Here is an 18,168-nt window from a genome sequence, read left to right as displayed (position 1 = left end):
GATGCATGGAGATGGGGTGGCGCGGTAGCACCAAGGGCGAGCTTGGTGGTGGCAGGACGACGATGTTGAAGGCGGTATACGAGGTGGTGTTGCGGCAGGCCATAGATCAGGGCGTCGAGGCTATCCCCATTTGTGTGATCGACGAGCTCCATCTCCATGATTCCTTCCACGACCAGCGATGGCGTCGCCGACGCGGGGGTAGCCCGCTGGGAAGGGGAGTGGCTACGCGTGTACGGCCGGGCGACGGTAATGGTGCCACGGGTGGAGGCGCTTGTGGCCGGCCCCGCACGGCTGGAGGGAGTCAACACACTACAGCACGAGTTCTAGGAGGCCCGCGACGTTCGCCTCCACTATTTGCTCCTCAAGGTGACCCTATAGCTGGCCAAACGGGTCGGGCTAAACATGCCGGCCTGCGAGCCCGCCAGCACGGCACGCCATGAGATAGGCACGACACAATTTAAACAGGCTCGTGCCAGGCATGCAGCACGTCTCGGGCCGTGCCTCGGTCTAGAGGCTCGGCACGCGGGCCGGCACGGCATGACCCGTTTATTTTTTGTATATATGTTTAGATTTTTTTAATATATATATACGTAATATATGGCAAGTAGGCCCAAAAATAAGCCCATGAGGCTAAAAATATGCGTCTCAGCGTGCTAATCGGGCCAACATGTCGGCCCGTTTAAAAACCAGACCTTGCCTGGGCTTGGAAGTGCAGCCCAGGGGCTGGCACGCCACAACCCGATTAGTAAACGTGCCGGTGCGGGTCGTGCCGTGCCGGGGCTATTTACAACGGGTCGTGTCGTGTCGTGCCGGCCCGTTTGGCCAGGTATGGGTGACCCCTCCACTTTATCCTAGGGTTTCGTATCGGGTCCTCACTAATGCATGTGATGTTAGGTGGATGAGAGTAAGAGGACGTGTGATGCGACGCCCATGGCCCAGCTCATCTCCGGCGATGATCGAATGTTCAGCTGCTACTCTCCGTGTGTTATCACTGTTGTTGTATATTGATGTTTGTGATTTGTGGCACAATCTTCTATCTTGCATTAGTTTATTTTTCACTAGACGTCTCTTGATTTCGATCAATGAATAATGCATGTGCCATTTTTTTAATTTCTAACTAGTTAGTTGTAGCGTGGGGGTGAAATGGTGCGCTACTAGTACTTAGGATAGTAGTGCCGTGGGTAGGATAGTAGTAGCGTGGGTGGCACTGCGCTACTGCTAACTTTTTAGCTGTAGCGTGGATAAAAACACGCTACTGCCAAAATTCAGCTCTAGCGCCATAGGAGTAGCGCGGGAACGTGTGCTACTGGTATGCAAAAAAACCCATGCTACTGGTAGCATTTTTCCTAGTAGTGTAAATTGGTAAATTATGACCCCAAAAATATCCTAGGATGATAATATCATAGCACGGAACAATAAAAAATTATAGATACGTTGGAGACTTATCAAGCATCCCCAAGCTTAATTCATGTTCGTCATCAAGTAGGTAAATGATAAAAACATAATTTTTTATGTGACGTGCTACGCAATATGGAATCTTTTGCATGTATGCTCATTCAGAAAAGATGAATTAACAAACATCAACATGGTAATATTTATAAGCACAAACGACAAAATCATCAATGTTTAATTGATGAAAATCGTAAAAGAATGTTTACCAGCATTCATCTTATCATATTAGCAAGTCATGGCTCCGTATTCACCACATTAATACAAATGTCAAGCACCACAGTGTCCAAGTCAGGGAATTGGATCGTACTTTTTCGATGTGAATTAACTTTTTATTCTTTATGCAATACATGAGAGAATTAACCACATAGATACTATAGAAGACCTCGGCCCTGAGGAGGAACTACTCCTACTTCATGGAGGGAGGAAGCAACGTCGATGGAGATGAATCCGGGGGCACTTCCCCGTCCCGGCAGGGTGCCGGCACAGGAATTTTGGTCCCCGGAAACTTGTTGGCGATGGCGGCGGAGATCGGAATTGCTCCATGGGGGTAAAAATAGGAGCCAAGGTAGGGCACCAGAGGAGGTGGGACCCACCCAGGCGGCCTCTTGGCGCGGCCTAGGGGTGGGCCACGCCCACAGGCCGCCTGGGCGGCCCCTGGCCCCCCTCTGGCCCATCTTCGGTGATCTGGAAGCTTCCGGTACGCTGATTTTTATATATTTTTCTCAGGATTTTTGGGGCTTCGGAAAATTGGGTAAAAGCCCCTGCAAAAAAGACATCAACGAACAGAAACTGGCACTAGGTGCACTGAGTTAGTAGGTTAGTCCAAATATGTGTAAACAGGTATAAAAGTGTAGCAAAACATATAACAATGTCACCCAAAAGATCATGGAACAAGCAGAAATTGTAGATAAGTTTGGGACGTATCAACATCCATAAGCTTAATGTTGGAAATATGCCCTAGAGGCAATAATAAGATGGTTATTAGCATATTTCCTTGTTCACGATAATCGTCTATTGTTCATGCTATAATTGTATTAACATGAAACAGTAATACATGTGTGAATAAATAGATCACAATGTGTCCCTAGCAAGCCTCTAGATTGGCTAGCTCGTTGATCAATAGATGATCATGGTTTCTTGATCATGGACATTGCATGTCATTGATAACGGGATCACATCATTGGGAGAATGATGTGATGGACAAGACCCATTCCTAAGCATAGCATTAGATCGTATTGTTCGTATGCTAAAGCTTTTCTAATGTCAAGTGTCTTTTCCTTCGACCACGAGATTGTGCAACTCCCGGATACCGTAGGAGTGCTTTGGGTTTATCAAACGTCACAACATAACTGGTGACTATAAAGGTGCACTACGGGTATCTCCGAAAGTGTCTGTTGGGTTGGTACGAATCGAGCTCGGGATTGGTCACTCCGTGTGACGGAGAGGTATCTCTGGGCCCACTCGGTAGAACATCATCATGAGCTCAATGTGACTAAGGAGTTAGTCACAGGAGGACGTGCTACGAAACGAGTAAAGAGACTTACTGGTCACGAGATTGAACAAGGTATGGGTATACCGACGATCAAATCTCGGGCAAGTTCTATACCGACAGACTAAGGGTATTGTGTACGGAATTGATTGAATCCTTGACATCGTGGTTCATCCGATGAGATCATCGTGGAACATGTGGGAGCCACCATGGGTATCCAGATCCCATTGATGGTTATTGGCGGAGAGTGTCTCGGTCATATCTGCATGATTCCCGAACCCATAGGGTCTACACACTTAAGGTTCGATGATGCTAGGGTTATAGGGAATTGCTATACGAGGTTACCGAAGGTTGTTCGGAGTCCCGATTGAGATCACGGATGTCACGAGGAGTTCCGAAATGGTCCGCGGGTAAAGAATAATATATAGGATGGATGGGTTTAGACGCCGGAAATGTTTCGGGCACAACCGGCAAAGTGGCGGGACCACCGGAAGGGTTCCGCAGGCCCACCGGGAGGGGCCACAAGCCCCAAAAGGCTACATGGGCCAATTGTGGGAGGGAACCAGCCCCTAGGTGGGCTGGTGCGCCCCCCACACTCAGCCTAGGTGTACCAGAGAGGGAGGGAGGTGAAACCCTAGGCGCTGGTGGGCCTAAGGCCCACCTAGGGGTGCGCCATCCCCCCTCTCCTCCCTAGCCGCCGCCCCCTTCTCCCATCTAGGGTTTCCGCCCCCTCAAGGGGGAAACCCTAAAGGGGGCACCACCCATCCCATCCCCCTATATATAGTGGGGGTTTTGGCCTTTGGAGATACGGTTTTCCATCTCTCTCGACGCAGCCATGTCTCTCTTCTTCCTCCTTTCCCACGGTGCTTGGCGAAGCCCTGCCGGGAGACCTCGTCTCTCCATCGACACCACGCCGTCGTGCTGCCGGAGATCTTCCCCAACCTCTCCCTCCTCCTATCTGGATCAACGTGCGGGAGACGTCACCGGGCTGCACGTGTGTTGAACGCCGAGGTGCCGTGATTCGGCACTAGATCGGAATCACACCGCGATCTGAATCGCCATGAGTACAACTCCATCAATCGCGTTCTAGCAACGCTTCCGCTTAGCGATCTTCAAAGGTATGAAGATCCACTCACCCCTCTCTTGTTGCTGGTCTCTCCATAGGAAGATCTGAATATGGCATAGGAAAATTTTGAATTTATGCTACTTTCCCCAACAGTGGTATCAGAGCCAGGTTTTCTATGCGTAGATTCCATGCACGAGTAGAACACAAAAGGTTGTGGGCGCTGATTTCTCAATTGCTTGCCACTACTAGTCTTATTCTTTTCCGGCAGCATTGTGGGATGAAGCGGCCCGGACCGACCTTACATGTACGCTTACGTGAGATAGGTTCCACCCGCCGACATGCACACCGTGCATAAAGGTGGCTAGCGGGTGTCTGTCTCTCCCACTCTAGTCGGATTGGATTCGATGAAAAGGTTCCTTATGAATGATAAATAGCTTTGGCATATCATCGTTGTGGCTGTCACGTAGGTAAGAATGCGTTCTTGCTAGAAACCCAAATCAGCCACGTAAAACTTGCAACAACAATTAGAGGACGTCTAACTTGTTTTTGCAGGGTTTGACATGTGATGTGATATGGCCAAAGTTGTGATGTTACATGTGTGATGTATGAGATGATCAAGTTATTGTAATAGGAATCATGACTTGCATGTCATTGAGTATGACAACCGGCAGGAGCCATAGGAGTTGTCTTAACTTATTGTATGAGATGCAACGCCGTGTGTTTACTACTTTTACTTCATTGCTAACAGTTAGCTATAGTAGTAGTAGTAGTAGTAGTAGTAGTAGTAGTAGTAGTAGTTGGCGTGATGACTTCACAGAGATACGATGATGGAGATCATGATGATGGAGATCATGGTGTCACGCCGGTGACAATGATGATCATGCGATGCCCAAAGATGGAGATCGAAAGAGCAAAGATGATAATGGCCATATCATGTCACTATATGATTGCATGTGATGTTTATCATGTTTTTCATCTTATTGCTTAGAACGACAGTAGCATAATAAGATGATCCCTCATAAAAATTTCGAGAATGTATTCCCCTAAGTGTGCACCATTGCGAAGGATCATTGTCTCAAAGCACCACGTGATGATCGGGTGTGATAGATTCTAACGTTCGCATACAACGGGTGTAAGCCAGATTTACACACGTGAAACACTTAGGTTGACTCGATGAGCTTAGCATGTACAGACATGACCTCAAATACAAGAGACCGAAAGGTCGAACATGAGTCGTATGGTTGAATATGATGAGCATGAAGTTGCTCACCATGACGACTAGTCCGTCTCACGTGATGATCGGTCACGGGTTAGTCGACATGGATCATGTATCACTTAAATGACTAGAGGGATGTCGATTTAAGTGGGAGTTCATCAGATGAACTCAATTATCATGAACATAGTCAAATAACTCTTTGCAAATTATGTAACTTGCGCTATAGCTCTACGGTATTTGATATGTTCCTAGAGAAATCTTAGTTGAAAGATAGAAGTAGCAATTGTGCAGACTGGGTTCGTTGACTAAGGATTGTCCTCATTGCTACGCAGAAGGCTTATGTCTTTAATGCACCACTCAGTGTGCTGAACCCCAAGCATGGTCCGTAGATGTTGCGAACATCGGACATACATGTTTTTGATAACTACATGATAGTTCAGTGCGTGTTGCTTGAACAACTTAGAATTAAGGCATTAAAGACGTTTCGAACGTCACGGGACATACGTGATGATCCAAGAGATGAAATTGGGATTTCATGCTCGTGCCCTTGTTGAGAGGTATGAGATCTCCGATGAGATTCTTTGTTTGCAAAGTAAAGGAGAAGAGCTCAATCGTAGATCATGTGCTCAGATTATCTGAGTACTACAATCGCTTGAATCGAGTGAAAGTTGAACTTCCACATGAGACAGTGATAGTTCTCCAAGGTCACTAACACCAAGCTACTAGAGCTTGGTGATGAACTATAACATATCAAGGATGGATATGATGATCCTTCAGCCATTCGTGATGTTTGACACCACGAAAGTAGAATTCAAAAGGGAACATCAATTGTTGATGGTTTGTAAAACTACTAGTTTCAAGAAGGGAAAGGGATTGAAGGGATACTACATTAAACGGCAAACCAGTTGCGGCTCTATGAAGACATCCAAGGTTGAACTCAAACCCGAGACTATGTGCTTATGAAATAAGGGGAACAGTCACTGAAGAGGAACTACCCTAGACACTTGGTAGATGAGAAGGCTGGCAAAGTCGATAGACGTATATTGGATATACATGATATTGATGTGTACTTTACTAGTACTCCTAGTAGCACCAGGGTATAAGATACCGGTTCGGTTGCTGAAGTGTTAGTAACTCGAAATAAAAGCTACGGAATAAACAGAGACTAGTTAAAGGCTAGGTGATGATGTGTGTGTTTCCAAGGTTGATATGACCACACATCGCACGCTCCCTCTACCATCGAGATTAGTGTAAAACCTAAGTAATTGTTATTTGGTGTTTGCGTTGAGCATAGACATGATTGGATTATGTTAATGGCAAATATGATTATTCATCTAAAGCGAATAATGGTTATTCTGTTTACTTGAATGATACCTTAAATGGTCTTTCACCTAGAATGAATGGTTTATTGAATCTCGATCGTAGTGATACACATGTTCATAATATTGTTACCAAAAGATACAAAGTAGTAATGATAGTACCACTCACTTGTGGCAGTGCTACTTGAGTCATATTGATATAAAATGCATGAAGAAGCTCCATGCTGATGGATCTTTGTACTCACTCATTTTTGAAACGTTTGAAACATGCAAACCATGCCTGTTGGTATAAACGCATGAAGAAACTCCTTGCGGATAGATCGTTTGACTCACTTGATTTTTGAATCACTTGAGACATGCAAATCAAACCACATGGGCAAGATGACTGAAGACCTCTTTTTCCAGTGAGATGGAACAAAAATGTAACTTGTTGGAAGTAATGCATTTTGATGCGTGCAGTCCGATGAGTACTGAGGCACGCAGTGGATATCATTGTGTTCATACTTCACAAATGATTTGAGTAGATACTAGTGTATTTACTTGATAAAACAGAAATCTGAGTTATTGAAATGTTCAAGTAATTTCAGAGTGAAGTTGAAGATCATCGTGACAAAAGGATAATATGTCTACGATGTGATCGTGGAGGTAAACATATATATATGAGTTACAAATTTGGTAAACATTTAAGACAATGTGAAAATAGTTTCACGTGAAAAATGTTTCACAACTCATGCCACCTGGAACACCATAGTCTGATGGTGTGTCCGTGTGTCATAGTCGTGCCCTATTAGATATAGTGCATACTATGATATTTATTATCAAATTACCAATATCGTTTATGGGTTAGGCATTAGAGACAACCGCATTCACTTTAAATAGGGCACCACGTAATTCTGTTGGAGATGACACCGTATGAACTATGGTTTAGAGAAACCTAAGCTGTCATTTCTTAAAAGTTTGGGGATGCGATGCTTATGTGAAAGAGTTTTCAGCCTGATAAGCTTGAACCCAAAGCAGATAAATGCATCTTCATAGGACACCCAAACAGTTGGGTATACCTCCTATCTCAGATCCGGAAGCAAATGTGTTTGTTTCTTGAAACGGGTCCTTTCACGAGGAAAAGTTTCCCTCGAAAGAATTGAGTGGGAGTTTTGGTGGAAACTTGATGAGGTTATGTGAACCATCACTTCAACTAGTGTGTGTGTAGCAGGGCGCACGAAGTTGTTACTGTGGCATGATACGTCTCCATCGTATCTACTTTTCCAAACTCTTTTGCCCTTGTTTTGAACTCTTATTTGCATGATTTGAATGGAACTAACCCGGACTGACGCTGTTTTCAGCAGAATTGCCATGGTGTTGTTTTTGTGCAGAAATGAAAGTTCTCAGAACGTCTTGAAAATTTACGGAGAATATTTTTGGAAAATATGAAAAATACCCGCGCAAAGATCCACCAGAGGGGATGGGCCAGTGGGCCACAAGCCCTATTGCCGCGGCCTCCCCCCGGCCGCGGCAACCAAGCTTGTGGGGCCCACGTGGGTCTGCCGCCCCCAACTCCAGCTCTGTAAATTCACTTCCGTGCATAAAAAAATCAGGAGAGAAGATTTCATCGCGTTTGCGATATGGAGGCGCCGCCACATCATGTTCTTCATCTGGAGGACAGATCTGGAGTCTGTTTTGGTCTCCGGAGAGGGGAAATCATCACCATAATCATCATCAACCTTCTTCCCTCTCCAATTCCATGAAGCTCTTCATCGTTCATGAGTAATCTATTCGTAGGCTCGCTGGGCGGTGATGAGTAGGATGAGATCTATCATGTAATCAAGTTAGTTTTGACGGGGATTGATCCCTAGTATCCACTATGTTCTGAGATTGATGTTGCTACTACTTTGCCATGCTTAATGCTTGTCACTAGGGCTCGAGTGCCATGATTTCAGATATGAAATTATTATGTTTTCACCAATATATGCGTGTTTTAGATCTGATCTTGCAAGTTGTAGCTACCTACTATGTGTTATGACCCGGCAACCCCGGAGTGACAATAACCGGAACCACTCCCGGTGATGACCATAGTTTGAGGAGTTCATGTGTTCACCAAGTGCTAATGTGTTGTTCCGGTTCTTTATTAAAAGGAGAACCTTAATATCCCGTAGTATCCTTTTGGACCCGCTGCCACGGGAGGGGTGGACAATAGATGTCACGCAAGTTCTTTTCCCTAAGCACGTATGACTACACACGGAATGCATGCCTACATCACATTGACGAACAGGAGCTAGCCACATATCTGTTGCATGATGAATATCATCCAAACGAATCACCGACCCATTGCCTACGAGTTTGTCCCACTGTTGCTGTTACTTGTTTTGCTCTGCTGTTGTTAGCACCGTCGCTTGCTACTGCTACTACTTGCTACCGCCGTCACTATTGTTGTTCCTTGCCACTCTGTTACTCGTTACACTGCTGCTACCTCCTACAATACTTTTTCACTTGACGTTGACGGGAAAGAATATTTCCCGTCCACGGGCAACTTCTAGCGCCATTGATACGACAGTTAGGAATAGTGTGCCTTGTCACGAGATCGTTTCTGACACCGTTGTTATCATACTACTTTGTTGCTGATACTTTGCTTGCAGATACTAATCTTTCACGTGTGGTTGAATCTGGCACATTCATATGCTAATACTTGAGAGTATCCTCTCCCTTCCTGTCTGGCGAACCAACAAATTTGGGTTGAATACTCTACCCTTGAAAACTGCCGCGAACCCACGCGCTGGTGGGCCATTGCAAGACAATTGCCAATTGTTGAGCAACTGGGAGCGGTTCTGGCTCTGTTGTCACGAAGGCATCAAGTCAGGAACACATCAACAACATTCTTCTAGTGTCGTTGTCGGGGACTGCCGTTAACATGGCACCTACACCAATTGAAGTGGAAGCTAATGATAATGATCCTGAGACTTCAGATCAAGTTACTAGAAACCTCGTAGGTGAACAAGGTCATGTACTTCTGCTACAGAATGGTACAGTAACCCTATCTTGAAGGTCATGTTGTTGGACAACAAAGAACCTACAAGCTATGGAGAAGCGATGGTGGGCCCGGATTCCGACAAATGGCTGGAGGCCATGAAATCCGAGAGAGGATCCATGTATGAAAAACAAAGTATAGACTTTGGAAGAACGACTTAATGGTCATGAGACTATTAACTGTGAATGGATCTTCAAAAAGAAGACAGACGATGATGGTGAAAAGTCAACATTAAGAAAGCTCGACTTGTCGCAAAAGTGTTTTCGACAAAGTTCAAAGAGTTGACTGCGATGACACTTTCTCACTCATAGCGATGCTGAAAGTCTCTTGAAATTATGTTAGCAGTTGTTGCATCATTTATGAAATATTGTAGATAGGATGTCAAAGTATTGTTTCCTCGACGGTTTCCTTGAGGAAAGGCTGTATGTCATACAACCAGAAGATTTTTTGTCGATCCTAAGGGTGCTAACAAGTATGCAAAGCTCCAGTGATCCTTCTAAGGACTGGAGCAAGCATCTCGGAGTTGGAATATAATCTTTGATGAGATGATCAAAAGTTTTTTGGTTCTATACAAAGTTTATGAGAAACTTGTATTTCCAAAAGGTGAGTGGGAGCACTATGGAATTTCTGATGAATATGTGTGGTTGACATACTGTTGATCGGAAATAATGTAGAATTTTTGTAAAGCATAAAGGGTTGTTTGAAAAGAGTTTTTAAAGAAAACCTAGATGTAGCTACTTGAGAGTTGAGCATCAAGATCTATAAAGATAGATCAAAGTGCTTAATGGAACTTTCAGCGAATTGCATGCCTTGACAAGTTTTTGAAGGAGTTCAAAATAGATCAGCAAAGAAGGAGTTCTTGGCTATGTTGCAAGGTGTAAATTTGTGTACGACTCAAATCCCGACCACGGTAGAAGAAAGAGAAAGGACGAATGTTGTCCCCTATGCATCAACTGTAGACTCTAAGAGTATGCTATGCTGTGTACCGCACCTAAAGCGTGCCTTGCCATGAGTTAGTCATGGGGTACGAGAGTGATCCAGGAATGGATCACTGGACAGCGGTCAAAGTTATCCTTAGTAACTAATGAACTAAGGAATTTTTCTCAATTATGGAAGTGATTAAAGAGTTCGTCGTAAAGGAGTTACGTCGATACAAGCTTTGTCACTGATCCGGAGGACTATGAGTAGTAAACCGGAATCGTACAGTGGAGCAATCATTTGGAATGGTTTCAGGTGGGGCGTAGTAGCATCTATAGGATGACGTAGAGAATTGTAAAGCACACACGGATCTGAAAGGTTCAGAGCCGTTGACTATAAACCTCTCTCACAAGCAAGACATGATCAAACCCCAAAACTGTATGGGTGTTGAATTCATTACAATGACATAGTGATGTGAACTAGATTATTGACTCTAGTGCAAGTGGGAGACTATTGGAAATGTGCCCTAGAGGCAATAATAAAATGGTTATTACCATATTTCCTTCTTCATGATAATCGTCTATTGTTCATGCTATAATTGTATTAACAGGAAACAGTAATACATGTGTGAATAAATAGATCACAATGTTTCCCTAGCAAGCCTCTAGATTGGCTAGCTCGTTGATCAATAGATGATCATGGTTTCCTGATCATAGACATTGCATGTCATTGATAACGGGATCACATCATTGGGAGAATGATGTGATGGACAAGACCCATTCCTAAGCATAGTACTAGATCGTATTGTTCGTATGCTAAAGCTTTTCTAATGTCAAGTGTCTTTTCCTTCGACCGCGAGATTGTGCAACTCCCGGATACCATAGGAGTGCTTTGGGTGTATCAAACGTCACAACGTAACTGGGTGACTATAAAGATGCACTACTGGTATCTCTGAAAGTGTCTGTTGGGTGGGTACGAATCGAGCTCGGGATTGGTCACTCCGTGTGACGGAGAGTTATCTCTGGGCCCACTCGGTAGAACATCATCATGAACTCAATGTGACTAAGGAGTTAGTCACAGGATGACGTGCTATGGAATGAGTAAAGAGACTTACCGGTAACGAGATTGAACAAGGTATGGGTATACCGACGATCAAATCTCGGGCAAGTTCTATACCGACAGACAAAGGGTATTGTATACGGGATTGATTGAATCCTTGACATCGTCGTTCATCTAGTGAGATCATCATGGAACATGTGGGAGCCACCATGGGTATCCAGATCCCGCTGATAGTTATTGTCCGGAGACTGTCTCGGTCATGTCTGCATGATTCCTGAACTCGTAGGGTCTACACACTTAAGGTTTGATGACGCTAGGGTTATAGGGAATTGTTATACGAGGTTACTGAAGGTTGTTCGGAGTCCCGGATGAGATCCCGGATGTCACAAGGAGCTCCGAAATGGTCTGGAGGTAAAGGTTCATATATAGGATGGATGGGTTTGGACGCCGGAAATGTTTCGGGCACCACCGGCAAAGTGTCGGGACCACCGGAAGGGTTTCGGAGGCCCACCGGGAGGGGCCACAAGCCCTGGAAGGCTACAAAGGCCAAGTGCGGGAGGGAACCAGCCCCTAGGTGGGCTGGTGCACCCCCCCCCCTCCCACACACACACTCAGCCCAGGTGCACCAGAGAGGGAGGGAGGGGAAACCCTAGGCGCTGGTGGGCCTAACGCCCACCTAGGGGTACGTCACCCCCCTCTCCTCCGTGGCCGCCACCCCCACCCCCTCCCATCTAGGGCTGCCGCCCCCCTCAAGGGGGAAACCCTAAAGGGGGCGCCACCCCTCCCTTCCCCCTATATATAGTGGGGGTTTTGGCCTTTGGAGATACGGTTTTCCATCTCTCTCGGCGCAGCCCTGTCTCTCTTCTTCCTCCTCTCCCACCGTGCTTGGCAAAACCCTGCCAGGAGACCTCGTCTCTCCATCGACACCACACCGTCGTGCTGCTAGAGATCTTCCCCAACCTCTCCCTCCTCCTTGCTGGATCAAGGTGTAGGAGACCTCACCGGGCTGCACGTGTGTTGAACGCGGAGGTGTCGTGATTCGGCACTAGATCGGAATCACATCGTGATTGATTGAATCCTTGACATCGTGGTTCATCCGATGAGATAATCGTGGAACATGTGGGAGCCACTGATAACCCACAAGTATAGGGGATCAATTGTAGCCTTTCTCGATAAGTAAGAGTGTCGAACACAACGAGGAGCTAAAGGTAGGACAAATATTCCCTCAAGTTCTATCGACCCCCGATACAACTCTACGCACACTTCACGTTCGCTTTACCTAGAACAAGTATGAAACTAGAAGTACTTTATAGGTGTGATAGGATAGGTTTGCAAGACAAGAAAGAACACGTAATAAAAACTAGGGGCTGGTTAGATAAAGAAACAATTACGTTAGTTTAACGAGTGTGAAAAAGTGGTGGTAGGAGTTGCGGAATTGTCCCTAAGCAATTGACTATGTTACTAGACCGATAGCAAGTTTTATGTGGGAGAGGCCACTGCTAGCATGTCATCCCTTACTTGTAATTCTATGCACTTACGGTTGGAACTATTAGCAAGCATCCGCAACTACTAACGTTCATTAAGGTAAAACCCAACCATAGCAATAAGATATATCGGTCCCCCTTCAATCCTGTATGCAACAATTTCTATGCTAGGCAGAAGCTTCTGTCACCCTTGCCCTCCAATACATAGTCCTATCAACATACTACTAACCCTATGGTGTGATCCACGCGCGGGCTCATATGATGGGCACCAAAGGACAGCAACATAACCACAAGCAAATTAAATCAATCATAGCAATTCATCAATCACCGATAGGACAACGAAAATCTACTCACACATCATTGGATAATAATATGAAGCATAAAGCACCATGTTCAAGTAGAGGGTACAGCGGGTTGCAGGAGAGTGGACTGCTGAATATAGATGGGGGAAGGTGATGGAGGTGTCGGTGAAGATTATGGAGGTGTTGGTGTAGATCGTTGTCACACGATGATGTCCCGGGCGGCGTTCCGACGCCGCCGGGAGAGAGGGGGAGAGAGCCCCTCTTCTTCCTCTTCTTCCTTGACCTCCTCCCTAGATGGGAGAAGGGTTTCCCGTCTGGTCCATTCTCTCCATGGCGGCGGAGGGGCGAGAGCCCCTCCGAGATTGGATCTCTCTCTCTGTGTCCTTCTGTTTCTGCGCTCCCAGATTCTGCCTTTCACCATTTCTTAAATTCCCGGAGATCCGTAGCTTCGATTGGGCTGAAATTTTAACACGGTTTTCTTCCGGATATTAGCTTTCTTGCAGCGAAAGAAGGGCCCCAATCGCCTTAGGGATTGGTCACAAGCCTGCCAGCCGCGCCCTAGGTGGGGCGCCTCCTCGGCTTGTGACCCCCTCGGGCATCATTTCGCGTTGATTCTTCTTCCCAAAAATCATAAATATTCCAAAAAAAATCCCCGTAGGTTTATTATTGCGTTTGGACTTTGTTTGGTATGGATTTTCTGCGAAACAAAAAACATGCAAAAACAGGAACTGGCACTGGGCACTGGATCAATATGTTAGTCCCAAAAATAGTATAAACAGTTGCCAAAAGTATATGAAAGTTGTAGAATATTGGCATGAAACAATCAAAAATTATAGATACGACGGAGACGTATCAGCATCCCCAAGATTAATTCCTGCCCGTCCTCGACTAGGTAAATGATAAAGAAGATAATTTTTGATGTGTAATGCTACCTAGCATAATCTTGATCATATAATATAATCATCGCATGAATACTAAAACACGAGTGATTCAAAGCAATAGTCTAGCATTTGACATGAAGACAATAATATTTCAAGCATACTAACAAAGCAATCATGTCTTCTCAAAATATCATGGCCAAAGAAACTATCCCTACAAAATCATATAGTCTGGCTATGCTCCATCTTCCCCACATAACGTATTTAAATCATGCACAACCCCGGTTTTAGCCAAGCAATTGTTTCATACTTTAGTGTTCTCAAACTTTTTCAACTTTCACGCAAGACATGAGTGTGAGCCATGGACATAGCACTATAGGTGGAATAGAATATGGTGGTGGTTGTGAGGCAAAAAGGAGGAGATGGTCATATCAACTAGGCATATCAACGGGCTATGGAGATGCCCATCAATAGATATCAATGTGAGTGAGTAGGGATTGCCATGCAACAGATGCACTAGAGCTATAAGTGTATGAAAGCTCAAAAAGAAATTAAGTGGGTGTGCATCCAACTTGCTTACTCACGAAGACCTAGGGCAATTTGAGGAAGCCCATCATTGGAATATAAAAGCCAAGTTTTATAATGTAATTCCCCCTAGTATATGAAAGTGACAATATATGAGACTCTCTATCATGAAGATCATGGTGCTACTTTGAAGCACAAGTGTGGTAAAGGATAGTAGCATTGTCCCTTCTCTCTTTTTCTCCCTTTTTTTTGTTTGGGATCTTTGGCCTCTTTTTTTTCTTTTTTTTCATTTTCATTTTTTTTGTGGGCTCTGTGGCCTCTTTTATTACTTCCTCACATGGGACAATGCTCTAATAATGATGATCATCACACTTTTATTTACTTACAACTCAATATTTAGAACAAAATATGACTCTATATGAATGCCTCCGGCGGTGTACCGGGATGTGCAATGATCTAGCGTAGCAATGACATCAAAAAACGGACAAGCCATGAAAACATCATGCTAGCTATCTTACGATCATGCAAAGCAATATGACAATGATGGTGCGTGTCATAATAAATGGAACGATGGAAGTTGCATGGCAATATATCTTGGAATGGCTATGGAAATGACATAATAGGTAGGTATGGTGGCTGTTTTGAGGTAGGGTATATGGTGGGTGTAATGCACCGGCGCAATTTGCGCGGTACTAGAGAGGCTAGCAACGGTGGAAGGGTGAGAGTGCGTATAATCCATGGACTCAACATTAGTCATTAAGAACTCACATACTTATTGCAAAAGTCTATTAGTCATCGAAACAAGGTACTACATGCATGCTCCTAGGGGAAGGGTTGGTAGGAATTAACCATCGCGCGATCCCGACTTCCACACAAAGGATGACAATCAATAAATAAATCATGCTCCGACTTCGTCACATAACGGTTCACCATACGTGCATGCTACAGGAATCACAAACCTTAACAGAAGTATTTCTACGAATACACAATTACTCACTAGCATGACTCTAATATCACATCTTCATGTCGCAAAACTATTGCAAGGAATCAAACATATCATATTCAGTGATCTACAAGTTTTATGTAGGATTTTATGACTAACCATGTGAATGACCAACTCCTGTTAACTCTCTAAATAGGTATAAGTGAAGCATGAGAGTTTAATTGTTTCTACAAAAGATATGCCCCGCTCTAACAAATATAAGTGAAGCAAAAGAGCATTCTACAAATGGCGGTTTTCTATGTGTAGGGAAACAGGCAATCTAAACTTCAAATGATATAAGTGAAGCACATGAAGCATTCTATAAAGCCATACTCAAAAGATATACGTGAAGTGCAAAGAGCATTCTATAAATCAACCAAGTACTATCTCATACCAGCATGGTGCATAAAAAAATGAAAAATAAACACAAAAGACGCTCCAAGCATTAGCACATATCATGTGACGAATAAAAATATAGCTCCGACTAAAATTACCGATAGATTGTAGACGAAAGAGGGGATGCCTTTAGGGGCATCCCCAAGCTTAGACGCTAGAGTCTTCCTTGAATATTACCTTGGGGTGCCTTGGGCATCCCCAATCTTAGTCTCTTGCCTCTCCTTATTCCTTCATCCATCATGGTCTCACCCAAAACATGAAAACTTCAATCACACAAAACTCAACAAAACCTTCGTGAGATCTGTTAGTATAATAAAGTAAATCACCACTTTAAGTAATGTTGTGAACTCATTCCAAATTCATATTAGCATTATATCTACTATAATCCAACTTCACCATGGTTCATACCCCCCAATACTACCCATAGATTCATCAAAATAAGAGAACAATGCGTAGAAAATAGAATCTGTCAAAAACAGAACAGTCTGTAGTACCATACTTCTGATACTCCAAAAATTCTGACAACATGTGATAATAATACAATTTGTATATCAAACAGCAGAAAAAAGAATCAACTCAAAAGCTCTTTCTGGATAGGAATTAAAAATAATTTTGTGAGCACAAAGTTTCTGTCTTTTTCAGCATGATCAAACAACTATCACCCAAACTAATCATAAAGGCTTTACTTGGCACATTGTTTTTATAATACAATGGAATTGTACAAGGGGATAATTATTTTTTCAAGAAACTTCCGTGAAAAATTCTACATTGTTTCCATGAGCATGAACACAAGTGTTCAAAGTCGACCCTCACTTCTGTAATGCATCACCTTTCAATCGCTTCTATTTTTGAAAAAGTTTTAAGTTCCCCTCTATATTTTTTTGTTTTTAAACTATATAAAAGCACTCAACATAAATAAATGACTCTCTAAAACTTCTGGGTTGTCTCCGAGGAAGCGCTTTCTTTAAAGCCATTAAGCTAGGCATAAAGTGCTCAAGTAATGGATCCACCCGGATCCCAAGGTATATCAAAGCCAATTTTAATTAACAATGATTTGTAATTTAGTAGTGAGCACAAGGTAACATATATCATGCAATTACGAAGTCTAACTCTCTTCCTATGCATTGGCATGTCATAAAAGAACAATTAATGCACATCAAGTAAAGGCCAATACATAGCATAAGCAGTTTCTTGCAATTTTATCGTATTGGAAACATAGAGAGGTGGAGATGTAGTTCCTCTCTCATAATAATTGCAAGTAGGAGAAGAAAGCACATGCATATTATATTCATCAAAATCATCATGTGTAATAGTAGAAGGCAATCCATCTATGTAATCCCTAATAAGAGCAAACTTCTCCAATATAGTGTAGTTGGGAGAGTTCAAAAAGATAATAGGACTATCATAAGTGGGTGCGGTAGCAACAATTTCATGTTTACCTTAAGTAACTATAGCAAGTTCATCTTCATAAGCATCATTCATATTGGCATCATCTCCACAAGCATAGCAAGCATCAAGTTCATCAAAAAGGGATATTTCAAACGAATCCAAGGGATCATAGCAATCAATGTAGCATTCATCCTTCGGTAAGAATGAAGGGAAATTAAACAATGTATGAGTTGAAGAGTTACTCTCATTAGAAGGTGGGCACGGGTAGCTAGTCCGCTCTTCCTCCTTTTGTTCTTCGCTCTCCTCGTCATCTTTTTCATCTAATGAGCTCACAGTTTCAGCATTTTCTTCTTGCATAGTTTCCTGCAAAATATTAGTCTCTTCTTGGGCAGCGTAGAATTTCTCCATAAATCGATAAATATGGGCATTATATTCATAATTAGTATAACAATAACGAAGCATAACCAAATTTTCAGATTGATAAGCAGCATCATCATTATCATCACACCTTTTAAACAGAGCTTCAATTTCATAAGCACCCATAAAAGCAACAAACTCTTCTATTTGATCCACATCATAGTAATCATATATACCTTTAGCATAAGAAGCCAAGGTTTCATTAGCATTAAATTTACAAGAAAAGGGAAGGTGTTGAGCCTTCATCCTAGAGCAAC

At 43.5% G+C, this 18,168-nt stretch overlaps 1 protein-coding gene across 1 annotated transcript in view; it reads left to right on the top strand.

Moving 5' to 3' along the window:
- Window positions 1–667: 667 nt before the first annotated feature.
- The window catches only part of LOC123450614 (arogenate dehydratase 2-like), a 95,757-nt gene continuing 78,256 nt past the window's right edge, over window positions 668–18,168 (top strand). Inside the window, exon 1 of the mRNA XM_045127773.1 lies at window positions 668–826. Coding sequence (XP_044983708.1) covers window positions 668–826 — 159 coding nt within the window. The remainder of the gene's footprint in view (window positions 827–18,168) is intronic.

Source organism: Hordeum vulgare, chromosome 4H (assembly GCF_904849725.1).
Source record: "Hordeum vulgare subsp. vulgare chromosome 4H, MorexV3_pseudomolecules_assembly, whole genome shotgun sequence".
Taxonomy (NCBI): domain Eukaryota; kingdom Viridiplantae; phylum Streptophyta; class Magnoliopsida; order Poales; family Poaceae; genus Hordeum; species Hordeum vulgare.
This window is presented reverse-complemented; position numbering and strand designations above follow the sequence as displayed.